Raw genomic sequence first — 27,994 nt, 5'->3', positions numbered from 1 at the left:
AAGGCTACAGTATGCGCATCTATCAGCATTGTGCTTAGCTTCTTCCTAGTATGTGATTAATCGTTTGTTAGAAACTTAATCATACTGACCTAACCTATTTTGAAAATTGCTTTACTTACTGAAGCGCTAAAATGTAACACAATAGTAATTTCCAATCAATTCTCTGGAAATTATCGGCCTTATATATAAATATTGTTTAGCGGGTGATTATTTAAACAAAGTTGCGTCTTCTTCTTTCGAATATCAAATCAATGATATCAAAAAGAGCGAAATCAGTATTTAACTAAACAGCCGCTTAGCAACGTTTATAAGTTAGCGCAGCAATTTTCAATGTACTTTTATCGCTGCATTTACTCACCTTGGATGCAAAGTTTAATAGATTAAGGTAATGCTTTGTAATCATTTTTGATTTTCGGATATATGTATATATTTAAATAAATATATATAGCTATACCAAAATATTGTACTAACTTTAAGTATATTACATTATATATATCTCTGTTATATATGTCTTTATTTCTACAACTTCGTTGAAATAATTATTCATATAAATAATATTTCATATTTTGAGGCATTACAACTGCTATCGTCTTCATCCTAGTAAAGCACATTTTTCTAGGTCTAGACCGATCAGCTTCGGACATGACATAATTGACTTAAAGATCATGAAATTTTGATCATACCATATTTTTGTGGTGGTTCCCACCACGTGTGAAAAATATAGGTTATTGTAACTTAATAGCTCTATTCTAATCGTACATATAAATAAGCGATATGTTCATCTTATAATTTTTTTGTGGAACCATTCAAGCATTACGAATAGATAGATTTAAGTTTTTATATAATAATAGATATACATATAGTTTTACAAACAAAGCATACCATACATAATTATTAGCAATTGTTGTCAATATGTTTTTAATTGCAAATGACACCTTGACACATAGGTAGGTATCATATAAGTCAGACCGATTTTCCTGTACATTTTTTCCTGCCTGTCACATTTTCTAAAAATAAATGATAAATCAAATACAACGTACATAATCTTCTTTTTTATTATAAACTTGTATACTATCATCGTTGTATTATTGTAAATTTTAAAATAAAGGTAATTGACCTGCATAGGTATAAGTATTTTCATATTACTCGAATGGAAGATTTATTTTATTGAGTTCGTGTAATGAGAAAACTACGAGAGGTGTGATAAAATTCCATTGAGCATAATTCATTTTTCAGTAATTAAATTAAAGTCCATTAAATCCCATTGCTTCATGGTGACCTTCGAGACCTACTTAGTATCCATTGTTCAATAAAGTGCTGGTTCCGTGCGTCTCTAAGCCGTGGCTTACCCATTGTTTTTCCACACAAGCCCGATTTTACGGGTAGTGCACATTGTGGGAAGACTGCACCCACAAAAATATAATGATTTATGTATATGCAAAAAAATATTTAAGACTATATAAATGTTTTACTCGTTAGTTAAATAACATATTAGAATTATATTTATATATAAGCTAAGACTAAAACTAACTTAGAATATTTGTATCTATCTAAAAGATTGAAAGTTCAAACTTCGTTGGTGAAGGAAAACATCGTCGGTAAACCTGCATATGTGAGATAAAATTCTGCCACCTGTTTATCCACATGTTTGAAATTACCTCTAAGTCTCCTCAAAAGGAGAACGAGGATTTAGTATATAAGTAAGACCCTTACTAAATTATTATAGCTAAAATTAAAAAAATATTTCCCATAACATTTAATTTATAAACATTCGTATTTTATTCTACAGATGTGCGTATACAGCGCACTAGCTGCTCTAGATAGTTACAGCGCGCAGCAAGATCCCGATCAGTTCCATATACAAACAGATGAAGATGACGATCGTTATTTCCTTTACCAAACGCACAACGGCCAATATCGTAAGGAGCGACGACTCAAAGATGGTTCTGTAGTTGGTAAGTTGATTTTTAATACTCAAACAATACAAATAATTAAACATCAAAAACATTTGATTAAGTAAAATTAAATACGATTATATTTGTTTTAAATTGATAATAAGTATCACGAGAATTACATCATTTATTTTTACTGCTAGAATTTTCCCCCGCCAACGTTTAATTGGATAGCATAATGGTGCTCTTAACACTAAAATTTCCCCCTTTTTAAAATGAGGAATCTTTGGGTTAAAATGCGGTACCCCTAAATCAAAATACACTTTATTCAAGTAATACCTTACAAGGACTGTTGAATCATCATTTTACAAAATATATCGAACTAGCTGAACCGCGCGGTATCCCCTACGTAAAACGTTACTGCTCCGCCCCCGTGACTCTTATAGTGTGATATATACAGTCTATAATTTATATAGTCTATACCTTTCTAAATAAATAAGCTACGTAATAAGATCATTCGGGCTGGTACTTCCGAAAAGTAGCGCATTTAAAGAAATTAATCACCTTAGGTGTCAAATTACCACCGCTTCAAAATTCAGTGGTCGCTCTTTTCCACCTATTAAATAATATAGTACGTTAACAGCATATATTTCAAGGCATTATAGTAATTTTAAAACTTACGATTGATTTTGTATTATTATTACCGACTTAGCTTAGTTAATATCTGTAATAAAATATATCTGAAATATTTAAAGTTGTTATTAAGTTATTAGTCAACTCTTGAAGTTAATTCTTTATATATTTATTATTCGTGTATTTTAATAAGCTATTAGCTTCTAAAATATAATATGAAACTGTCACATTCAAGGACATTTAATTATAGAAACATTTCGTATGTTCAATAAGTTCACATGAATATAAAATATTATCGTGTATGGATCTATATTGCGGTCGTTACATTAAATTCGGGCTTGATTTAATCTTAAATGTCGTAATAATACCCACGTCCACGGAGTCACATATAAGTCATATCAATGAGGCCAAAATCTGTGAATCACCGTACTATGTCTTGTAAATTTGTTTCCAGGAACCACGGGCTGGGTGGGCGCTGATGGTTTTTTAAGACTGCAAGACTACATCGCAGATGATCAAGGATACAGAATTTATAAATCCAAAACAGTTTACGTGGGAGAAAATCGACCAATAGGAGTATGAATTATTATTTAACGTATATTCAATAATATAAGAATTTATTATAAATACAACTATTTGTATACAAGATGCTTTTTTATTTTATAATTTTCATATAATAATTATATTTTTCAGGAATCTCTTAAAATAGCAAAAACAGCACCAACTGATTCTGGTTTCAACATAACTCCAGCACCAGCCCCTCATCCTCCGCGAGGGACTCCACGCTTCAGTACGACAACTCCAGCCCCTCTTCCTCATTCTTCTACACAGAGCATACACAATATATACCCCTCAGAAATATCCATAACACCGCCACCACTATCTTATTCTCGTCCTACCTCAACACCCAAAGTTGACGTGTCATCTAACTCTATCGATTCATCGACGCAATACGATTTTAAGACAACCGTCACTCCAATCACAGCTAGCGATGATTCTACACCGTCGAATCCTTATAATTACGATTTATCTAATACCAATACAATAGACGGATATTACGCCAGTGATAGCTCTCCAAATGGCCGTTTTGATGTTATCAATCCGAATTCTTATAGACATGCAAATGACTGGACCAGGCGACAAAAGCCTGAAGTGCGCCTCGGCGATGGCTACACTCCCCAATTCCCAGGCTATGATGGTGTCGCATTTAGAAGGAACGGATTCCGATACTACCTTCCTAAGCAATATCATGAAGAAGAAACCCAAGATGCTGATGAAAGAACAGGCAGTTTTGGATATATAGATCCCTTCGGAATTCGTCGAGTAATATATTATAATACAGCCCCTGGACAAGGGTTCCAAATTCGAAAAAACAATAGATATGTTGGCCATGATGCAACTCCTTACGACCCAAGACCTGCAAAATAAGTTTAATGCACTAATATTCAATGTGTTGTAGTTACCACATAGTATTCTTATTAAAAAAAAGTGATTGCTAGAGACAAAACGATTGATCTTCGAACGAAACCTCTTAGCCATATTATTGTTTATAAGTTACTACGTAAGTAATAAAGTAGTTACATAGTTATAAAGTAATAAATATAATTTATTTTAGAATGACATGTGGCTAAGCTAAATTAATAAAAATGTAATCGAACTATTAACAAACTAAATGATTCATTGAATTTATAATAACTTGTGCCATGAATTGAAACTGACGAATAAAAATTACATTACCTACTCTACTTAGTTACGAAAACATTTAGAAATATGAATATTGATGTTATTGGTGCTGTTTCCATACGCAAAATTTACCGTAATATGTTGATATTTGTAATAAAATACTAAAAAGGAATTTGACTAGTAGTAGTAAGGCCGCACGAAGCGAGCATTGAACTTGACTTAATTTGTTATTTTCTTACGAATGAGCATGCGTAGGCATATATTGTAATTACGCTTTACCATGTAAGGAAAAATCCTTAAATGTATAAAAAGTATTTAAAATACATTCAAAATTCATTTTTATTCTTAAATTCAAAGTAAGTTGTATATGTTTTTGTAAAATATATTTATAGACGTATATTTAAGTATTTTGTTTTGTGTATTTATTCTAAACGTGGTGACAGTACTTGCAGCGTTATAGCGAATGATTTGTCATTATTTACTATAATATATATATTATGGAATATAGGAGAAATTTAATGACTTCTCGTTGCTATGACTAGTGGGAAATATTTATAACACTTATTTAACTAGATAACCAAATATAAAATGTTATTTATAATCACATTTTATTTTACACACGTAATTAAATACTAGTAATAATGATAATTTGTGATTTACAACACTAAATGTTAGCAACATTTAGTGATAAAATAAAATATTGGTAATTAACTACAGATGTATTTATAATGACTGCAATAAATATTTCTTGTTTAACAAATCTTTGTTTTGATTTATATAAAAAAAAACAGTCGTATTTTATTAATAATAATTTCCTCTCTTACCTAAGTAAAATAAAACACATTAAAATATTTTAAGAAGAATATTGAAAATATATTTTAACAAATTGTATAATGATATTTTAAAAAAACATACATTTATGCATATTCGTGCTTTTTTTAAATATATTTGACTTTAATTAATTTATTAATAATTATTTTTTATACTTTACGTCAACAACAGCTTCTAAATATTTAAACTACAATGGAGAGACTGCAGTGACACAATAGCTGGAGATTCGGATAAAATCTTACTCATGAATTACAATAAGAACGATTACAATCAGGTTTTTAAGCAAAGCTTTAAATAATGAACACACTTTTTAAAGACACTATGAAACAGAAATGAACTCACAATTTTCAATCATCAAGCTACTTTTACCGGAGAGCCAAAAAAAGCAGTTAAATATTTAAGTTAGAAAATGAATAAAATTTAACTTTTTTTTATTTTTGCCATGTACACAACAGTACTATATCTACCGGTCACTTAATCGTGATCCTACCTCATTTTGCTTGATGTTTCGATATCTGACTGCAGTTGCTTTTGGCATCTACTCCACACTTTTTATATAACAATTATCGAGTAATACGTCTTATTCATAAAAGTTTTATTTATTGAAAAAACTAGTATAAATAAGTATTTGAGGATTTTTACTATAGAAGCGATCACCTTGCCCAAAGAAGGATAAATTGACATTGCGGAGACAGAAGCCTTTTTTTTGTCGCTGGAAAAACACATTTACGTGTTTCCCCCACATGAGGGGGGTATGTGGGACTCGCCGGCGTACCCATTAAAAGGGTGATCCTCACCGCTATGATTCTCTGCGACCTTCGCAAGAGAGCCTTGTGCGGAGACGGAAGCCTAGTATCACTGTTTCTATTAAAATAATTTAAGTTTCTATTAAAAATTTAGAATTAGAAACAAATTATATACATACATATTTACACATCTTAATACTTATTTAGCCTAGTAAAAAGTCAAATCGTTAAGTAACATGGAGCTTGTAATCAGGCCCGTCAGAAAATAGCATGCAGAACATACAAATAACGTGAGTATTCCATTTAAGTAGGCGCTAAACGTTAAATCTTCGCTTGTGTTAGAAAAAAATGACTTATGTATTAATCATTTCATTTATTAATTACTTGCCTTATATTATTAAGTACGTGTGTGTATGTGTATATTAAAGAAATACATATATAGAAATTAAAAAAAAACTTAATTCCTGCTAAGCAATGTCATTTAGTTTTACTTAGATAAGATATACTAGTTCAAACTTTGTCAGTTGAATACAAACGTTATTAAAACAAATATTATTTAGATGATAAAATAGGGTGAAGTCAGTTTTCATCATTTTTCAGGATATAGAAATATTATTTTATTTAAACAAACACAGGTACTTTACATTTAATTCATGGAAAAGTGTTACTAATGAGATGTCGATTCTTCATAACCAACATACAAAACTAAAATATACCGTAATTAATGTAGATTCTGGTTAGTGGTAAAGTATATTTTGGTTCTTTGTTTTCTTTTTTATTTATCTTAATATTATCACTTTTGGGAGTTAATTCCAGTAAAGTATATCTATTAATTGCGAACTATCAACCAATTAAACTAGAATAATGTAGATACAGTAAGTGTATGTATATTAAAGAAATTAAAGCAAATTCAAACAAGTACATTTTTATTCCTGCTAAGCTGTATGTCTTTTCGATTTATAAATATGCATGGAAATTAAAATGTTCGGTAAACAATATGGATAGAAGGCACAGGTGACAAAAGTATAATGTGTAAGAAATTAAGGATAAATTAAAAAAAATAGATTTTTATTTCGACCAAGCAATAGGGCATTTCGTTTTACAATTAGTACTTAATAAAACCTGGATATTGTACGTACGGAAATCGGAATGGCCGATAACCATAAGGGTAAGGAGTACGAAGTTCAGGCGACATGTTAGTAATCAATCTATTCAAAAGGAAATACGTTGGTATCTTCCACTTTATGATAACACTTTTCTCAAAGTTTGCGTATTTATCTTTATTTCTGTCCTTTTCGTCATCTACCGCTTCAACTTCTACCTCTTCATCTTCTACCTCTTCATCTTCTACCTCTTCACCTTCTACCTCTTCATCTTCTACCTCTTCATCTACTACCTTTTCATCTTCTACCTTTTCATCCTCTGTCTCTTCAGCCTCTGCCTCTTCAGCCTCTGCCTCTTCAGCCTCTGCCTCTTCAGCCTCTGCCTCTTCAGCCTCGGCCTCTTCAGCCTCAGCCTCTTCAGCCTCTTTGTCTTCATTCCCTACTTCTTCATCCTCAACCTCTTTAGAATCTTGTTTTGGGTCAATAATATTCTCATCTATTTCTTGTTCTTCAATCCAATCCTCTGTATCTGTATTTTCTGTATAAGATTCGCCTGTTAAGAATGAAGCTTTGTGAACTTCTACATTGTTTTTATACAATTCTTTATTTTCATTAATTTCATTAGAACTCAAAGAACTCGGAATAGTTGGAAGCGCAACAGTTGACGCAACCAAACAAAGTACGCCAAGGTAATACATCTGGGAAAGAAAATATATATTAATAATATTATAGAAATATTTTACATATAATTCGTGACTTATGAAATTAATTAAAATTACGTTAACGCATGAATATTAAAAGTTGTTACTTACCTTTCCTCGCATTTAGAGAAATAAATCTACCTCTCAATATTCTGATTTTTATATGCATTAATTATATTACGTTAATTATAAAAGTAATTTGTGATTGATTTTTAATGGATGAAAAGATACTTACTTATGCAATTCAATTAAAAAATAATGAAAATATTCCATTTTTTCAACATGCGATAATGAGTATGTTGTCTATAAATCTCATTCTATTTCATTATTATTTTATAACACGACAATATTCATTTACATAAGCAGAATTATACTAAGGACAATAACTACACGTCATACATATATAAAGACAAATTAAAAACAGTTACTGTACCAGAACTGTATCTGTATAGATCGCTGACAAAATTGCTCAGCAATTTATTTTATTTCTATTATAATTTTAAACGACACAAAGTAATAGTGTTATATTGTACCAAGGGCCATGTAGCAATCCAATGACACTCTCAGGGCGTAGTTGTGACACAAATATAAAATTTGGAATTAGAAACGAATACGCCGGCAGGATTATTTGCAGGAAGGTGCATCTGCATCTTTACATTATACATAACACACATATAATACATATATATAGCAGTACACCCTTGTCATTTTATTCAGGTATGTAAAATTAGATATTTACATCATGTCAATTAAATCGCTGGATAAATCCGCAATCGGAGACGCGAAGTTAAGGGTCCTTTGCATGTTCAATATTCACAGGAGAAGGGTAGAGACTGAATGTATAGACACCCTGTGTTTGAAACACAAGGTGTTGCACGAATTTGGACAATAACCTAGACGTATTAACTGTATATTCAATATTTATAATAAAAATCCTTCTAAATATCATTCTGTGCAAGCCTTTGCAACCTCCATGCTATGCATCATACCACTTTTCTAGTTTATTAGTAAGCCAAATCGTTAACTAACGAAGCTTGTATTCAGGTACGCCAAAAATGTTCCGCTAGCGTAGGTCATCACGCGGGCGGTACACTTAAGAGGGGATATAAGGCAAAATCGCTTATCTTCTATTTGATTTTGTATGTGTAAATCCAGTGAAGTTAAAAAATACTATACTGTATGTAATCGACATTATATTTTTTAAACAAAAACATAATAAAGCATGAAATTTTCTAGATAGAAAAAAATCATGTTATATATGTAAATAATAATCAATTAAGTATTTAATTTGTACTCGTAACGCTATAGTTATATAGATAAAAAATAAATTGACTGAATTTGTTTTAAATGTCATATTATGCTTAAAATAACCTTATTTTGACATTTTGAACAATTTGTAAAATATGTGAGACGCAAAAAGAATATTTAAATACAATACTAACGTTACTCGTGTAAATAGAAAAAATAGAAAAAAACATAGGAATAAGATTACGCGTCGGGAAGGGCGTGTAAGGGATGCACATAGGTCATCGTCATCATCATCATCATCAGCATCAGTGCCTATGATTGAAGTGATATATTCACAAATAGTAGTTTAATAGTAATTAGTAAAAAACATTTTTGCCTATCTTAACTATATAGATATGAACATTGACTTCAAAATGTTAGGTGCTGTGTATTAATTTTTTTTATTTATTAAAACAATTTACAATCGTCGAAGATATAGAGTACTGGAACACACCAGTAACGAATGTCTAGAATCCCGGATGCTTATGCCACCAGTAAGGATACATAAAAAATATATCAAAATTTGTTCACAATTGAATCTTTCTATGAACATAACCTAAGAAAAATTTAGCTGGCTTCAAAAAGAAGTTTGATATCCTAAAAAGGTAATGCTTAATTTAAATTAACGCCTAGCGAGGCGAGCGTGCAACAGCTGGTAAAATATGTATGAGATACAATTTCAAATTCAGGCGCGCTTGCCTTACTTATATTTGGAAAATGATTGACAATGATATATAAAAAACCAGGCATGGTGTATGAAAATATGTGTAAACCGTAAGTCTATTGTTACCTATTGACGTTAAAATATGTCTTAGATAGAATAAAATTAAAAAGTAATTTATCTAATATATTGATAATTAATAATTTAGGTACCCGTAAATCTTAACTAAAAAAAATTATAATACAGTGAAAATTAAGCGGGGTTACATATGTCAAAAAAATGAATTGAAAAAAAACTATCATTTACAAATAATGTAGTTGAAATTGAAGATGTCCAAAAATGTATATGATTAAGAAAATAATAAAATACGCGGCAAACTACAGACATAAACTTATTCCAACCACCACCACCAACATAAAGAGAAACAAACTTTGACATTAATTTGACATAATATGATTGGTCGCGATCTTGAATGCTTATGGTATCCATTATGGATTCTGATGACGTTTTGAATATCGGCTAAGTTATAGTCGGAACTAGAAGTAAAATTATATTCGACAAAAGTTATAAGGTGGAATAGTGTTGTACTATAACTAAAGATATATATTAATCAAGAAATGTTTGTAGTACCTAATATGAGCTATGGCAGAGCTATTAGAAAACCGCATGGAATATGTAAATCTAAGGGATATGTATCTCTATTCTCTACTCCTTTTTCTAAGAAATAGACTATACGTATAAGACGATAACGTCCCATCCCTATTTCGCACGAGTTAAACTAAACTTTATTACGGCGTTAAACAATTTACCCTCCCTCGCCTAAAATAAATAAAAAAACTTCATATGTTTGAACGTTATTTTGTTTATATTTATATTTTTAACACATTATTTAATAACAACATATTTATCTGTATCTTTATAAACTTCTAGTAGTAAATGATAATGATATCGGCTTATCAGGCTTATTAATCAATAGAGTTCGAACACCGAGATCACCTCCCATCCACTTTATTTTAAATTCTCGAATCAACTGCAACAAACATAAATAAACTTAACCAATTGAAGTTTAATATCTCGAGTTATTCTTTTTCTAGGTGCTTTAAGACGATGAAGTGTGAAGGCAATGCATTGCTATTTGCTACCTTATCTTTATCACTACAAAAACTGTTTTCAATCTAAAAATAAAGTTGCAAGTAAATAATATTATAAAAGTCCTTTTTCTATTACCCGTATCAAAGTAATACTGATATTTTGTTCCGCAAGCCTCCGTGCTATGCACGACCGCGGTCCAAACCCAAAAGGGAGGCTTAGGAATGGATGTATATTTTCGTAGTGATCAGAGTCTCGAATCCAGCGCTCCGGCTTGAAAAGCAAGGGATCTCGAAGATATTGAGGTAGACGGGATGCTACCATGTTCTGCATCACTACCACCGTCTGAAAAATAAATATATTTTTAAGTACTTCACTTAGGTATTAAAAGTTTAAACTTTGAAAAGCAATGAGTAGATTAAAACCGTCGAAACTAACTTAAAGTGTGTTTCTTGGTTTGCCAATTTTAAACGTAATTTTTAACATATAAATCCTTTATATCAAACTTTTGATGAAATTCCTAATTGACTAGTATCAAACCAGTATTTTCTCTTTTTATAAGATAAAAATATGAAAATTATAAAAAACAGATAACAGTTTTATGAATAAGACTCACATCCTTGGGAATCAAATATCCTTTTAATATAATATCATTTTGTAACACTCGTCCAACTCCAATTGCAACGGGATTCAACCGTAGACTTTCTTTAACACAACTCCTAAGATACACAGCTTTCAATAATATATCGGATGTAATGTCTGCATCTTTTTCAGGCATTAGTGATATCAATTCCTCGAATAGTTTATTCTGACTGTCTTGATTTCGTGCTAAATGATATAAAGCAAAACTTGTTGTATACGAAGTCTATAACAAAAAAAAAACAAATGTATTAAAACTAAACAATAAACACAAGCAAATAAGGGGATTGTAAAGTTAAAACTTTTGTATTTTCGCATTTTATATATTTTCGAGTTTTATTTGAGACGCAATTTTGTTAAAAAATCGATGAAAATAAACAACTAGCTGCACACCCCGACTTCGTCCGGGTTAACTTTTATATGGTAAGATTATACGTTTTATTTACTAATATACCTGTCGTTATGGCATAAATATATAAATAATTGCAAGAACTGTAGTTAGTGTTGACAACTCCTAAAAAATCTATAAGCGATGCTCAACGTGGTAATTATAATATTGCTAGCAATTTTACTGCCTCGGAACCGTCTTTATGGTCTAGAATTATTAATTATACCTATTAGACGTGTCTTATAAATTCCCAATTGCCTGTAACATCATATTGAGTTTCTAAAATTAACAAATTAACTGTATTCAATCGGCAATTTATAAGTCTCTTACATCAATACTAATTACACGAATTAAACTGTCTCTTATATATAAATAATTCTTTTTAGTCAATGTTTGCACTTATTAAGTCAGATACAAATTGATTGAATATTCACTTTTTTTTATTTGAGGAAAAAACTTACCGTATCTATGGCTGCCATTAAAATATCCACCATAACTCCTGTAATGTCCTTAATATCGACATTAGGTTGTTGAAGAAAAGAAGCCAACAACGATTTGTCAGCATCATCCTTTTCTTTTTGGTAAAAATGTATTCTGTTTAGCAATATATCCATAGAGATTCTGTTTGGATTAAAGATTTACGTAAAATAATAAGTTTCTTATTTTTATATTGAAATTTAAATAAAAATCTTACTTTTCTAAATATTCTTGAGATTCTGCGAGTTTTCTATACAATGGTGTTTTAAAATATCTCCACAATATTCCCTTATCGAGTTTCATGATACCGCTGTTAGAACTAAAAGCTGATTTAATAATTTTACTGCTTCGTGACTCTGGATGTTGTTCATTCGGGGAAAAACTTTCAAAATGCTCATTAAAAGCAACAACACCAATCACTGAAAACATAATATTGAGTTTTTAAGCATATTTTAGTTTTAACTAGTACCTACATGGCTCCAAAAAACCAAACCAACGTAAGAAGCTAGCTTGATTTACTATTAAAAGGTGACATCTGTTTACCATGTATTAGGTGAAAAGGGAACCAGACTATTTGTGTTCTTTATATTTGGAAACTGACTAGAATTAACAAAATGCTGATAATGCGAATAAGCTAACAATGCTAAAACCTAAGGGTAGAGGTGCTACCCTTAGGTTTTAGCATTGTAAGAACTATTACCTATATTTCCAATGCGCTGGTGCAATAGCAATAGCATAAGATGCAAATTATTCTCATTCCTTACTACATACGATAAAAGAATCTTTCAGAAGATATACATATTTAACCTACGTGACCAATATATGCGAATTTAAGTTTACGACGAATATCACTTCCTCCTAAGAACTTTTAAAATAAGATTTACTTTACATTTAAAAAAAATGTTTTATACCTTCCAAGTTTAAGCGATTTAAGTAAGGCAAGAAATCTTTATTAGAAAAAGTTCTGCCTTCCTTAACCCATTTCACAAATTTCCTCGCAATATTATCAACATCATGTACATACTGTTTAGCGTTTTGAGGACTTGAAAAATTTTTCTGAAATGAACTTCGAATTCGCCACCATTCTGGACCATTACTGAAATATTATACATAATTAAATAGCAATAGGTTTCTTCGTCGTGCAGAAATATAAAATTATTTAAATTATATAAAGACAGTTGTTTATAAAACATTTAAATAATGAGTCATTGAATAATACGTGGAAAGAAGCCCGCCCGTATTGTATATTTCTGGTTTGCTGAGACGATAATGTAGCATTGCAATGTGGCTCCTTCGGGCTGGATATCGTTCTTTTTGACGAAAAACCGCTTCTATTAGTTCAGGTTCGTAAACATTTAACAATTTTACACCAGGAACTTCCTTTACCAGCCCTCCGTATCTACGCCAATTGAGCCATGCAATATTGTCTAGTGCCTCCGCATCGTAGTCGCCTATAAACATAACTAGAGTCTGGTAAAACCGAATGAGCGTTTTAGGGCAAGTATTAGGTATAAAAAAGTGTGTTCTTTATTAGGGTTCAAGCTCTTTTCATACCAAATTTCATCAAATTCGGTTCTAATCAAAATCAAAAAAGCCTAATAGACAGACCGACAGACAGAAATACTTTATAACGTACTATACTTTATACTTTTTACTTTAGAACTTATACAAATTGCCATAGAACGCCAACCATCCCGATCTTGGGCAGTCCTCATCCATCCCGAACCTGCCACCTTTTTTAAATCGTCGGCCCATCTTGTCACAGGGCGTCCTACACTACGTTTGCCTAAGCGTGGTCTCCACTCCAACACGTGTCGGCTCCATCGGCCATCAATGCGCCTGGAGACATGACCAGCCCACTTCCACTTCAGCGAGCTAATTCTAAGCGCGATGTCGGTGACTTTAGTTCTCTGGCGAATGTCCTCATTTCGGATTCTATCTGCCAGAGAAACCCCAAGCATCGCGCGTTCCATTGCTCGCTGAGCGACCCTAAATTGGTGGACCAGTCCTACGATAAGTGTCCACGTTTCGGCACCGTCAGGTAGGACGCACTGATTGAAGACCCTGGTCTTAAGCGACTGTGTGATCGACGATTCAAAAATATTAGTTAAATAAAGGATAGCATATTACTTATGAAACAAAGGACTATTAAAATTGAAGTTAAATGCGCCAAATGAGCTATAAAATTTAAACAGCCAACATTTATATATACTTTATGAATAAGATACTATAAAAACACGGTTTATTTATACATCACTTATAGTCAGAGGCGTCTCTAGCCCATATAGCGCCCGTGTGCAATCATTACTCTAGCGCCCTCTAGTAAGATACAAATGTTAACATGTCTTTATAAATGTTATGTCAATGTTAAAAAATGGAAATTGAAAAAAAAACCGCCTTTCATACTAACTCGGTCAGCTGATGGGTGATTTGGTATGAAAAGTGAATTTTATTTTTTTACAATTTCTTGATAGGGTTTTTTTTATATTATATTCGCCGGGAGGGCAAATGACTCTACTCCACCTGATGGTAAGTGGTAGTAGAGTCCAAACGCGACGACGGCCAGTACAGACGGGAAAAACGTTCTGCACTAGCCGCCTAAAACCTTATATTTACAACATCGAACGGAGATCCGGGTGCAAACGGTGCAATTTTAAATGATGTCGGATAACAATACAATAAAGTTTCCCACATCTGTCAAATTTCTTCATTCAAATTTCGACCTCACACACAACTAACAGAGTTCAATATTAATTGGGATACATTTGACAGATTCGTGAAGATTGATGCTAGGTTATTGTACACGGGTAACAACATAATTAAACATTTTTGAGCTCTTTTTACGCGGGGTTAAGTTATAACGCCCAGCGTCACAACACAGGCGCAGGTTCATTGAAAGTGCCGATGCACGCCGCCGGCACCTCTAACACCACTGCGTCCGTGTGCACCGCACACCCTGCACTATAGGTAAAGACGCCTCTGCTTATAGTTTGAAAAACATTTTTACCGGATTCAAACGATTTAAACAAATATAATTAATATAATTTGGTTTTAGAATAAAAATTAGAAATCTATACACACAATCTATAACACAAGTCGAAGTGCAAAGGCAAAACAATAATATTACTAAAAATAAATATAGAATTAAGAGTTCTGATTAATAGTAATAAGCACCAAGTTTTATATTTAAACTAATTATTGTAAAATTAACTTAATTAAAAAAAAAACCTATAACAAGATTTATTTTATTTCATCTCATATTTACTTTGACATTTGCAACCCGTAAAATCTGTTGCGCCAGGAGTATTTTCCATGCACTGGTAACTTTACGCATTGATATTTGATATTGATATACTTATATCAAAAAGACCATCTCAATTAATGTTTTTCATTATTGTATTATGATATATTAACAGCTTCATTTGGCTTATTGCAGATAATTGTTCAATACATATCTTATTCTTTATATATATTTAATGTGTTAATATTACTTACCTAAGTAAGGCAAATACTTGTATAATGTGCCAATAATAGGGTAACTTTTAGGACCTGAAATATCCTCAAAGTTCAATAAGTGACTGTTTTTCTTGTAAGTACTATCGTCTCTGGCAATCTTAGTTTCAGTAAATTTAATAAAATTCACTGTTTTTATAATTTTTGGTTTTAGTAACGTTTTTAACATTTTAATTTTTGAATATATTGACAACAAAAATAACAAATAACACAATCTTATCTTTCGAATCGTTTCACATCACTGACGAGCTTCAGGTTACAAAATACCTTCGTAAACAAATCAGAAATATGTGCATATTAAAAAGTATTCATAAAAACTTGCATGGAACATTTGGGAGGTTCCAAGTATAAATTACGTATGTGTATAAGCGATTTTCTGTAACGGATTATTAATATTATACCGTTATTTTGTATTCATAAAAATAATACTTGTATGTACGTCGTTTATTTTTATAGGAATACTTTTTAATTTGTTAATTAGCATCCTTATGTATTTAACTAGATTTTGAGTTATTTCCAAAGTTTTTTAAGGCTAATATATACATAATAATATACAGCTGACGAGCATATAAGCCACCTGATGGTAAGTTGTCACCTATGTCCATAGACATTGTCATTGTAAGAAATGTTAAACCTCGCCTACATCGCCAATGCGCCACCAACCTTGGAAACTAAGATGTTATGTCCCTTGTGCCTGTAATTACACTGGCAACAATACCAAGTACTGCTGTTTTGGGGAAGAATATCTGATGAGTGGATGATACCTACCCAGATGAGCTTGCACAAAGCCCTACCACCTTAAAAACCTTGCATGCAACTATAATTTTTTTTATATTAATAAATTTTAAAAACAACCACAACAAATAATTTATACTCAAATATTCGATTCCAATAAATAAAATTCATAGGACTCTGATTCTCCCTACAGTAAGTTTTATACTATTTTGAAGATGACTATTAAATATTATTATGGGTATGAGGAATACACATTTGTTGTTACCAATTTATTTATTTAACAATATATTATAACTTAACTTTAATTTTTAACAATTTCATTGGTATCCTTGCTTCAATAACTTTGTTGACGAGACTTACACCCAATGGACTTTGGGCTTTTATATCTAAAGTCTCAAGATCAGTGACTATATCAATATTTCTCCGCCACTTTTCCAAGCCATTCCATGCTATCATAACTCCATTATCAGTGCATAACTTTGGTGCAGGTCTAAAAATGGCATAATCTAATTCATTACACAATATTGTAAGAGAGTTAAAGATATATTTATTGCATGCTACACCTCCAGATACTACAAGCTGTTTCTTATTATTTGGTATTAAATTATTTTTACTGCAAAATTCTATAGCCCTCTGAGTCCTATGTATTAAATGTCTAGAAACAGCCATTAATGTTGCCGCACATAAGTCATTTACTTCTGGAATCAATTTGTCAGCATTGATATTGTGAACTTTTTCCTTTTTAAAAAGTTGATACATCACGGATGTTTTTAGTCCATTAAAGCTAAAATTACAATCTTTATATTCTGCTAACGGAAGTGGTAATTTAAACATGTTTGGATTTGTTGCTTTTGAAGCAGCCATTTCCACTGCTTGTCCACCACACATTTGTGAATATTCAGGTACATTTCTTAATTTCATTCTTCTTGCAATTTTATCAAAAACCTCACCAGGAGCACAATCCATACTCTCTCCTAGTAACAAGAACTTGTTCACATCTTGTGCAACTGCAAGTAAACAATGCCCACCTGATATGAGCAATGTTAAAAATGGAAATGAAACTTCATGCTCCATTCGCACAACTAATGCGTGGGCCTCCATGTGGTGAATTGGTATGATGGGCTTATTAAATTTTCTAGCCAAATACTTTGCATATTTCATACCTATAGCAAGACTTAATGGCAGACCAGGTTGTAATGTCACAGCGATAGCACTAATATCTGACATACTTATATTAGCTGCCTGTAAAGTTTTATCCACAGTTGGTTCTATGTGTTTTCTGTGTAGATCTTGGGCAACATCGGGAATAATTCCACCATTACGAAGATGCATTAGATTTTGAGATTGAAGCGTTTCCCCTACTACTTCGCCACTATCATTGATTATAGCACAACCGGTATCATCGCAGGACGTTTCTATTCCAAGGAGACATGAATAGTGTCGAGTCCTTTTTAAATTATTGTTGATGTTAAGTTTCGTTTTTCTAAGAACTGCAGAAGTAAAACATTTAAATCTTAAAGTAATCATTTTTATCAAATACAGCTAAAAATAGCAAAAAATACAATTTCATATAAATCTATATTTATTTATATAACATTTTAATTATCATTATATAAAAACAAAAATTATGTTAAACAAAACAATATCGAAATAAAAAGCTAAATGCTATTGAAAATTTGAAATATTGACAGCGGCTGACAGCTAAATATTGTTGTTTTTTTTTTAATTTATTTTACTGCTTCCAATACAAGTCTTAGACAGCCATACTAAAAAGTGAGAAACAATCCCCAATAATTTTCTAACCTACCCAAGTGTGAGCATTTGTCTTAAATATTTTGAAAAAAATACAATATTAGTTGTACACTATTTAAATGAAATTTATTTCCACTATGAAGTGGCTATATAAAACTAAAAACTAATATTTTTGTGTTTCTATCTGTTGGAAATACTTATTTATATACTTCACTTAATATATTTAATGTGTATTTGATTTAATAAAATATTATCGGTTTCAAAACGTCATTGGTGTTGTTTGGTAATAGTTAAAAAAAATAGTTTTTCCGCTCTTATATAAACTGAACTACAGTCATGAAATTTACAATATATGATATTTTGTTTAAATTACATTTAAAATATCTCATAAGTTTATCATATTAAAGATATTAAAATTATCATACGCTATGCCGTCATACATTGTTCACTAGGGTTCACTAACACCCTCGAGTGGGGTCCTCGGCATTACACATAATAAGAGCCTTAAGCCCACGTCGCAGGATTTTTTTTATATTCGCCGAGAGGGCAAATTACTCTACTCCACCTGATGGTAAGTAGTAGTAGAGTCCAAACGCAACGACGGCCAGTACAGACGGGAAGAATGTTCTGCACTAGCCGCCTTCGCCTTGCCGGCCCGCAATATGCCTTCACGCCTCGTTTGAAGGAACCCGGGTTGTAAGAGGAGGGGAACACGTGAGCTGGTAAGGAATTCCATTTTTTGAAAGTGCGACAAAGAAAGGAGTTGCCAAATTTCTTTGTGCGCGATGGAATTGATGTCACAGTTAGGCGGTGACATCGAGAGCCAGCTCGCGGAGATTTATGAAGGAAGGGGGAAGCAGGAATTAGAGAGAATAATTCCTCAGAGCACTCGCCGTGATACAGTCGATAGAAAGCGTTCAGCGCTGCTATCTCTCGACGCAATTGTAAAGGTTCAAGGGTGTTTGTGACCTTTACGTCGCCAATAATGCGGACTGCACGTCGCTGCAACCGATCCAAGGCCTCCAGTAGGTACTTAGTGGAGCCATCCCAAAGGTGTGAGCATTATTCCACGCAAGACCGTACCTGTGTTTTGTATAACAGGCGCAGTTGTTGTGGCGTGAAAAAACGTTATAACAGCCTCGATGTAATCCCTTGGACTAAGGTCGCAGTGAACGTCAATCTCCAGCATGGCAATTTTGCTTTGCATCACCAGCGGAGTACCACAGAGGGAGGGAAGAGGGGAAAATGTTGACTTTTTCGCTGTGAGAGCGCTTACCTGTGTTTTCTTGGCATTAAACTCAACAAGATTTTCAGAGCCCCATTTGGCGATGAGTTCTAATGTCCTATCGAGTTCAATGACAAGATCCTTCCGCCTCTCCTCAATTTCCGCTCGAACAGCCACTGCGCGTCCGTGGTGGATACCATGCACTGTACTATCGTGTACATAGCAATGTATGTTCCCAAGAGAGAGCATATCATTGATATGCAAAAGAAAGACTGTGGGAGATAGCACAGATCCCTGGGGGACCCCAGCATTCACTACATATAATTGTGAAGCGCAACCGTCAACTAAAACACGAAGGCTACGCTTGTGTAGGAAGCTGGCAATCCAGGTGCATAGCTGAGCAGACAGACCATATGCCGGCAGCTTCGAGAGAAGACTTCAGTGCCAGACCCTGTCGAAAGCCTTGGAGATATTGAGGCTGACAGCCAACGATTCTCCATGCTTGTCGATAGCTTCACCCCAGAGGTGTGTACGTACGCTAGAAGGTCACCTGTGGACCGTTTTGGTCGAAACCCGTACTGACGATCATTAATTAGACAGTGATCTTCTAGGTAATGGATCAATTGGTTGTTTAGAATCCGTTCCATCACCTTACAAAGTACTGAGGTGATAGCTATTGGCCGATAATTTGCCGGGTCAGATCGATCCCCTTTTTTGGGAACCGCTTGCACATTAGCTCTTCTCCAAGCCTCCGGCGCACATCCCGAAGAGGGAGAAAGTTGGAACAGGCGCGTTAACACGTTGGCGCGTTAGTGGTATACTGTAACAACTCGTGATAAAAAACGCTCGAATATAATTAAATTGGATATTTTTCGGATCGTTTTGCAATAAGCAGTATTTTTAGAGGCCTTCCCGTGATTAGTGATAATGAAAACGTGCATTCAATGAAAAATGAGTAAGTTAATAAAAAGTTATTTCACTCGCTCCGATCCTGTGACAGCGGTCTTCAACCTTTTTGAGGTTTTCATGTTGTTTGCTACTAATAATAAATAATTCATTGAACATTGTCTTATAATGAATTTTAGAATATTTTACGATTATATTTTTATTTTGCACCTCCTAATAAAACTCGCCTTGTCAAGCAATAAATAATTTATTATTATAAGTCCATTCTTATTTATGATATTATTAGCCAATTCTGCTGTTTATATTTTTTCTTATTTAATTCGCAATGGTCTCTTTTCTATTTAAAGTTCCTGTGATATAGTATCTGTAAATTTAACAATTCATCTGCTAACCCTACGCTAGTATAAAAACTATCGTGTGTCTAGTGGCTATGAACAATAAAGTTATTGAGTTTTTCTGAGTCTGAGAGTTGGAAGTGTGTGTGCCTCGAAAAGCACGTAAAGCCGTTGGTCCTATTCCTGAACTCTTTTCGGTCGTGTCGGATTGTCGTCCCATCGTATTATGAGAGTTGGGGAATAGTACCTGTGTTGGCGCATACACTTGTGCACTAAAATATGTTCTGCGCAGTTGGAAATAGGTCTGGAGGACTATTATTATTGGTATAAAAGTTAACTCTTAAATTTGGTTTTAATCTAACGGTATATGTTACCATCATAAATCAAAGTGGACTTGAATCGGGAACGTATCGTAATTGTTATAGATTAGTAGAATTGGCCTCCAGCTGTCTATCTAACACAGCCTCTTAACTTTAAGAATCAAGAAGTTGATTTTATATAAATGTCGAATTGATCTTTTAAAAATATAACACAAAATCATATAAATTGATGTAAATAACTCACTCAATTAATCTTAAAAATCTAAACAACACATTTGAACACATTGAACAAATCACAAGTATACATTAATTACTGTACCTTTTTATCCATTAACAAAATGGCGGTTTTAAATTAGCGCGCGTTTTTTTTAATAACTATTAAATATTCCTAAAGCCAAACGAATCAAATATTCAAGAAATAACTAAATATTTTGCACCAAAGCAAACAAAACAAGAGTATAGATTTTTTTATATTTCATTTCTACCTTTATAAAGTTTTTCTTTTTAATTTATTTCTTTCAACGTTTTCTACACCTGCAAAACAACCCACAACGTGGGTCTTTGGTATCTAAGAAAAATAAAATGTATTGAAAAAATAAATATGTCTTAAAATAAATGGCCATACAATTTTATTGTCGAATTTTATTATGGCATTTTTACGAAGAAAAACTTACTTTTAAAATGATGGGTTAAACAGAGAAAATCAATACAAAATAAATATGTTTTTGTTTTTACAATGTTTTATTATTGTGTATAATATCTTCCCCTATACTTGATAGCCTTATTCTATCGTTTTATGAAAATTATATATTTTGACCTCATTGAAAAGCAATAAATTGAATAGTTATATACACCAGACAGGACCTAAAGAAACACAATATTTTATATGAAATGTAGCTTTAGCTGTTTCTTTTTTTTTCTCTTTTCTGGCGTGTATCTACGCTATTTGAGTACAAAATATTCTACCAATGCTATGCATGAAATAGATGACACATATGATATGAAATTATTCGGTTTCAAATTTTGAATCGTTTTATGATGATGAGTGAAAAGCTGTTTGTTTTAACTTATTTAATATCATTGATTTCGGTAGATACTTTTTCGGCTTTTTGCTGATGCATCAGAAGTAATTTTTAAAAGTTCTTCAATCAATCAATCAACAGCCAATCGTTGTCCACTGCTGAACATAGGCCTCTCCCAAGGTGCGCCAAAGCTTCCTGTCCTCCGCCTTCCGCATCCAGTTGGTGCCCGCCACCTTCTTAAGGTCGTCGGTCCACCTGGCTGGAGGGCGCACTACGCTGCGCTTGCCAATTCGCGGTCTCCACTCTAGGACTCGTCTGCTCCAACGGCCATCAGTCCTACGACGTACGTGACCAGCCCACTGCCACTTCAGCCTGCTAATTTTGCAAGCTCTGTCGGTGACTTCGGCTCTTTTCCGGATAATCTCATTTCTAATCTTATCCTTCAAAGATACTCCAAGCATAGCTCGCTCCATAGCACGCTGAGCGACTTTGAATTTGTGAACTAGTCCCGCAGTTAGTGTCCACGTTTCGGCACCGTATGTCATGGCAGGTAAGACGCATTGGTTGAAGACTTTCGTCTTCAAACATTGCGGTATAGACGACTTGAGAACTTGACGAAGGTTGCCAAATGCTGCCCATCCCAAGCGAATTCTTCGATCGGCTTCCTTCTCGAAGTTGTTCCTACCGACTTGTATTATCTGTCCTAGGTAGGTATATTCACTAACAACTTCGAGAGGTTTCCGCTCGACGTATATCGTTCCCGGCACGACATGCCTATTGAACATGACCTTGGTCTTGTCCAAGTATATACCGAGACCGACACACCGGGAAGACTCGCCTAGGCTACGCAGAATTTCAGTGAGTTGTTCCAGCGACTCTGCTATGATGACGATATCGTCGGCAAATCGAAGGTGTGAGATGTACTCGCCGTTTACATTGACTCCATACCCAGTCCAATCCAGCGTCTTGAAAACGTCTTCCAACGCGTTGGTGAACAGTTTCGGGGATATTACATCCCCCTGTCTCACCCCTCTGCGCAGTTGGATCGCCTTAGTCTTACAGTCCTGGATGTGGACAGTCATTGTAGCGGCGTTGTACAGACATCTCAGTACCTCGATATATCTCCAATCGATATGACATCTCTGCAATGAGTCGAACACTGCCCAGGTTTCGATGGAGTCGAAGGCTTTCTCGTAGTCCACAAATGCCATACACAGCGGCTTGTACTCTTCGGTCTTCTGCACAATCTGCCGAACAGTATGGATGTGGTCCACGGTGCTGTAGGCTGATCGAAAGCCGGCTTGCTCTGGGGGCTGGAACTCGTCAAGTCGTCTGGCGAGACGGTTCGTGACGACTCTTGAGAACAGCTTATACACGTGACTCAGGAGGGAGATTGGTCTATAGTGTTTTCAAGAGGGTTTTATCAACTTTCTTGAAAAACAGTACCACCTCACTCCCGCTCCACGTTTCCGGGGTCTTGCCATGTTGGATGACGGAATTAAAGAGGCTTGCTAGCTCTTTCAGGACCGGAGTCCCGCCTGCCTTAAGCAACTCTTTTGTGATTCCGTCATCTCCCGGAGCTTTGTTGTTTTTAAGCTGTTCTAGAGCCGCCCTAATCTCGCCTTGGTCAACGACCGGGAGCTCCTCGGAGTAATGGCGCGTAAGAGGGGCGCGCTGGTCATCAATACTGATTCCCACGGAACAATCTCAGGCCTAGAGGTAACGACACCACCATTTTCAGTTTTAAGTTTTGTCAGACGCGGCCTCCCAAACTTGCGAGCGAATACTTTCGATCCCCGATTTTGCTCAAACGCAGCCTTGATGGCATGGGTATTGGAGCGTCGGAGATCGCGTCGCGTCAGCCTTTTTATTGTTCGATTTAAGGCCTTATCTGACAAAAACGATGATAGTTCTCGTCGTTTTCTCATAAGCTCGAGTGTCTCAGCAGAGAGTTTTGGTGCGTTGTCTCTTCTCTGTGGCGGAAAACACTTGCGGGATGTGTTTTGCAGTATTTTGACCAGCGTGTCGGACCTGTTGATCACAGAAACATCTCTAAATATGTGCCTTTTTTTGGAAATGATAAAGTCTATCTCGTTCCTTGTCACGTTATCGGGGCTTCACCAGGTCCACCTCCTCTGAGGCTTCTTTTGAAATAAAGAATTCATCAAAAAGAGTAAACTTTCTTGAAGCGCAGGGGGCTTCGAGAAAGTTTACCAGCATTTGCCCCCTGTGATTTCTGCAGCCCAAGCCGTAAGGTCCGACTTTCGATTCACCGCTTTCTTGTACTCCCATTTTAGCATTAAAGTCTCCCATAACAACATTGTAGTGGGCCTTCGAGGTGTCGTTGAGGGCCTTTGCCATGTCCTCGTACATCGCTTCGACCACATCATCAGAGTATGTCGAAGTTGGCGCATATACCTGTACGACCTTCAGGGAGTACCTGTCGGAAAGTTTTAGGACAAGGTACGCTACCCGGTTCGACACACTACTGATTTCCACAATGCTGCTAATGAGATCCTTTTTGACTAGAAAACCGACACCACCCTGGGAGAGGTTATCACCTTCGCGGAAGTAGAGTAAGTTACCGGACTCTAGAGTTATCGTGTCCTCCCCCTGTCTTCGGACTTCAGATAACCCCAGTATATGCCAGTTTATATGACTTAACTCTACTTCTAATTCGGCGAGGTGATGGTCCAGCCTCATCGAGCGTCCATTGTACGTTGCCATGTGCAGTCGTTTTATACGGTAGCCTGCCGTGAACCGGTGATTCTTAGCACCCTTGGTCGGGCCTAGCGGGCTTGCCGGTAACTGGGGGCCTTTTTTTTGGGCGCATCTGCCATTAAGGAGGGTTTGCCCATAATCGCCGCGCTGGGCAGGCGTGTATGGGCAAGTTTTTTATATAAATGAAATTGAATTTTAATATTTATTACAAATTAACTTTACATTATATTATAAATAATTTGTTTTATTTACTATGCATAACTAAGCAAGTTACTTATGCAAATCTAATTGCCAAAGCAAGCCCAAATAAATCTCATTAAATAATTAATTTATGTATACAATATACGTTATCAATTTACTCAACATGATTTTAATAGTGACTAATTATAAAAACAAGTAAAATTAAAAAAAACATGCTTAAACCACTTCCAGCTATATACAATGTCTTTTTTTTGATACGCGTTATACTAACTTATTGAAATGTAAGTTAAGTACTAAAAGTTAAAAAGTATTGGTTGATTTCCGAATCTGATACTAAAGTCAAAAGTCCTGACATGATCGATTATATCGACCACTTAATTGTCAATGTCAGACATCAAAACTGATCTTGCGAAATTAAATTATTCTTGAATGAATCAATGTATAATGGTGATAGTTAATTCGTACTTTTAATAACGTCACAAACATACACTTGCCAAATAATGCTTAGCAACATAACGTTGCTACACTCGACTCAAGTTTAATTATATTGAGCTACATAACCATTAGAGGAAGATGGAAATTATAGAAAGAATTTATCACAACCTAAAACGACAAGTTACTACCTTACCGGTAACATTTTCGAAGACTGTGGAAACAGTAAATAAATCAATAAATCAAGCGAGGGTACCACCACTAACAAAAGAAAATGTATTATTTTATTATTTACCTATACAAGGTCTTGTTAGTTACACAACTTTATCAATAGGTGTAATGAATCCTCATCTCATGGTAAGGTATGTATAGTTTAGCTCGTAAGTCTCTAATATTATTACATAAATAATTTAATATTTTCTTCTATCATTATAATTATTTTTGAAAGACGGAATAAAAAAAAAATTACAGTTACTTTCACAGGCTTATTTCTGTCCAAATCAGTGGTAGATTTTTGACCAATGAGAAGCAATAATTATCTTATAGAATAAAGATTTTGATTTCGTTGTTTTAGAATGTTTTAAAAAAATCTAATATAATATAAATTAAAAATAAATTGTTAAATTGTTTAGGCCATATTTTAAATTTGTATAATATATTTCAGGTTATTTCCTCGGCGAGATATCACTGATGTTTTATTTCTCTCTGCTGGAGGTGGTGCAGGACTTTGGCTGTGGGCACGTCCACACATTGCTGCAGCTGCACCTGCAAGAAGATTTTCATGGGCTTTCTTGGGGGGCTGTCTATGGCCACTTGGTTCCATTTTCTTATGGGCCATATTAAGAAGCTCAATTGGTCAAAAACCAGTTCTTGGTACAATTCTTGGTGTAACAACTGGGGCAATGCTTACAAATATTGCTATAGATTATTTTAATTATGTTGAGCTTATGTTTTGTGGGGAAGTTCGTCTGCCTGACGACACTTATAGTCCTAACAGCGATGATGAAAAATATGACATTGATATCTAAATATGAATACAATATCGGGCTCATTTAAAATATATCATTTGTTTAGTTAACAGCTCAATTGGAGTTTCCACTAAATTATTCTTGATATAAGACGTATTACTTTAGATCTAAATTAAGTAAATTTACAGCAATTGTGAATGATGTTAAAATAAATGTATATGCTATTTTAGCTAATAGAAACCTAATTGTTAAATTAATCTAAATCAAATGTAATGAAGGATGTTTGTGGGATATATTGTTTTAGAATATTGTGATTTTGTTTATTTAACTGCTTTATTAAATTATTCCCTTTAGTTGTTTGTTTTACTCATACTTCTCTACATGCATAATTAAAACTCATAATAACAGAATAACCTTTTGACTTGTATTCAAATGAATGAATGAGTCAAATGAATGTGTCCATCAAGATAATATTATTTATCAAAGCAGGTAAAGAAGTGATTTTTTTTTTACTTTTTGAGACTTGCATCCCAATCCATCCCAAACTTAAAATAACAAATCATTTAATCATTAAACAAAAGATTACAAGTTAAATCACTGATTTTTCATTTAATTGTGTTTAGAATTCATCTCAAAGAAAAACTGAGAGATCCCTCCCTGCATGTTTCAGATGAAAAATCTTTCACATATGTATATCTTCTATCTACACCCACTTGTATTGGAGCAGCCAGGAATTGGTTCCTAACCTTTTCCTCAAACAGAGAGGAGCAGTAGTGGGACATTTACTATATAGGCTGTTACTGGTCATACAGACTAGAACATCTATAGCTTTGTACACATCATACCAATTAGAATCAGGTGACCTATGGGTGGCCTGAATAGAATGACTATGATGATGCTAGTATCTTAGTACCTATTTACTTAATGGGTGCACATCAAAGTCACAAGCTCAAGAGTTGCCATTATTAGTATAACTGCCCTACTGGTGGTAGGGCTTTGTACTGGTGGTAGGGCTTTGTACTGGTGGTAGGGCCTTGTACTGGTGGTAGGGCCTTGTACTGGTGGTAGGGCTTCGTACTGGTGGTAGGGCTTCGTACTGGTGGTAGGGCTTCGTACGGGTGGTAGGGCTTCGTTCTGGTGGTAGGGCTCCGTACTGGTGGTAGGGCTTCGTACTGGTGGTAAGGCTTCGTACTGGTGGTAGGGCTTCGTACTGGTGGTAGGGCTTCGTACTGGTGGTAGGGCTTCGTACTGGTGGTAGGGCTTTGTACTGGTGGTAGGGCTTTGTGCAAGCTCTTCTGGGTAGGTACCACCCACTCATCAGATATTCTACCGCAAAACAGCAGTACTTGGAATTGTTGTGTTCCGGTTTGAAGGGTGAGTGAGCCGGTGTAATTACAGGCACAAGGGACATAAAATCTTAGTTCCCAAGGTTGGTGGCCCATTGGATATTTAAGCTATGGTTGACATTTCTTACAATGCCAATGTCTAAGGGCGTTGGTGACCACTTACCATCAGGTGGTCCAAACGCTCGTCCGCCTTCCTATTCTATAAAAAAAAAAGACACCGTTCATCTTACTCGTCACAATGGTCCTAGAAATTGCTCCACACTGTGAAACACTGATACTGTCCAACAGACCGATTTCGGCCAATCTCAAGAGAGATATTATAGTGCACAAGTGTGTGCGGTGTGTGCACTCTCTATTCTCTAACTCTCATAATCCGATTGGACGGAAA

General features: G+C 34.4%; 4 protein-coding genes across 5 annotated transcripts in view; 2 read left to right on the top strand and 2 right to left on the bottom strand.

Annotated features, from left to right (window-relative positions):
- Positions 1 to 4,968, top strand: part of LOC126768299 (uncharacterized) — a 30,087-nt gene extending 25,119 nt beyond the window's left edge. For both annotated transcript variants that reach the window (XM_050486310.1, XM_050486311.1), the window contains exons 3-5: positions 1,790 to 1,955; positions 2,980 to 3,101; positions 3,219 to 4,968. In XM_050486310.1, coding sequence (XP_050342267.1) covers positions 1,790 to 1,955; positions 2,980 to 3,101; positions 3,219 to 3,953 — 1,023 coding nt within the window. In that variant the 3' untranslated portion in view covers positions 3,954 to 4,968. The remainder of the gene's footprint in view (positions 1 to 1,789; positions 1,956 to 2,979; positions 3,102 to 3,218) is intronic.
- Positions 4,969 to 10,453: 5,485 nt separating this feature from the next.
- On the bottom strand, positions 10,454 to 13,883 carry LOC126768373 (cytochrome P450 302a1, mitochondrial). Its single transcript, XM_050486397.1, has 8 exons — positions 13,821 to 13,883; positions 13,350 to 13,581; positions 13,042 to 13,226; positions 12,348 to 12,549; positions 12,115 to 12,274; positions 11,243 to 11,491; positions 10,765 to 10,971; positions 10,454 to 10,567 (listed from the first exon to the last, which is right to left on the bottom strand). Exons 1-8 carry the CDS (start codon positions 13,843 to 13,845, stop codon positions 10,454 to 10,456), a joined length of 1,374 nt encoding a protein of 457 aa, XP_050342354.1. The 5' UTR covers positions 13,846 to 13,883.
- A 2,765-nt stretch (positions 13,884 to 16,648) lies between these two features.
- On the bottom strand, positions 16,649 to 18,029 carry LOC126768295 (tRNA N6-adenosine threonylcarbamoyltransferase, mitochondrial-like). Its single transcript, XM_050486305.1, has one exon. The coding sequence runs from the start codon at positions 17,903 to 17,905 to the stop codon at positions 16,667 to 16,669; it is 1,239 nt and encodes a 412-aa protein (XP_050342262.1). The 5' UTR covers positions 17,906 to 18,029; the 3' UTR covers positions 16,649 to 16,666.
- Positions 18,030 to 25,232: 7,203 nt separating this feature from the next.
- On the top strand, positions 25,233 to 26,613 carry LOC126768596 (uncharacterized). The gene is made up of 2 exons (XM_050486779.1): positions 25,233 to 25,654; positions 25,957 to 26,613. Exons 1-2 carry the CDS (start codon positions 25,434 to 25,436, stop codon positions 26,318 to 26,320), a joined length of 585 nt encoding a protein of 194 aa, XP_050342736.1. The 5' UTR covers positions 25,233 to 25,433; the 3' UTR covers positions 26,321 to 26,613.
- The last annotated feature ends 1,381 nt before the right edge of the window (positions 26,614 to 27,994 follow it).

The sequence above is a fragment of the Nymphalis io genome, chromosome 5 (assembly GCF_905147045.1).
Source record: "Nymphalis io chromosome 5, ilAglIoxx1.1, whole genome shotgun sequence".
NCBI classification, from domain to species: Eukaryota; Metazoa; Arthropoda; class Insecta; order Lepidoptera; family Nymphalidae; genus Nymphalis; species Nymphalis io.
Note: the sequence above shows the minus strand (reverse complement) of the source record. Positions and strands in the feature narration are given on the sequence as shown.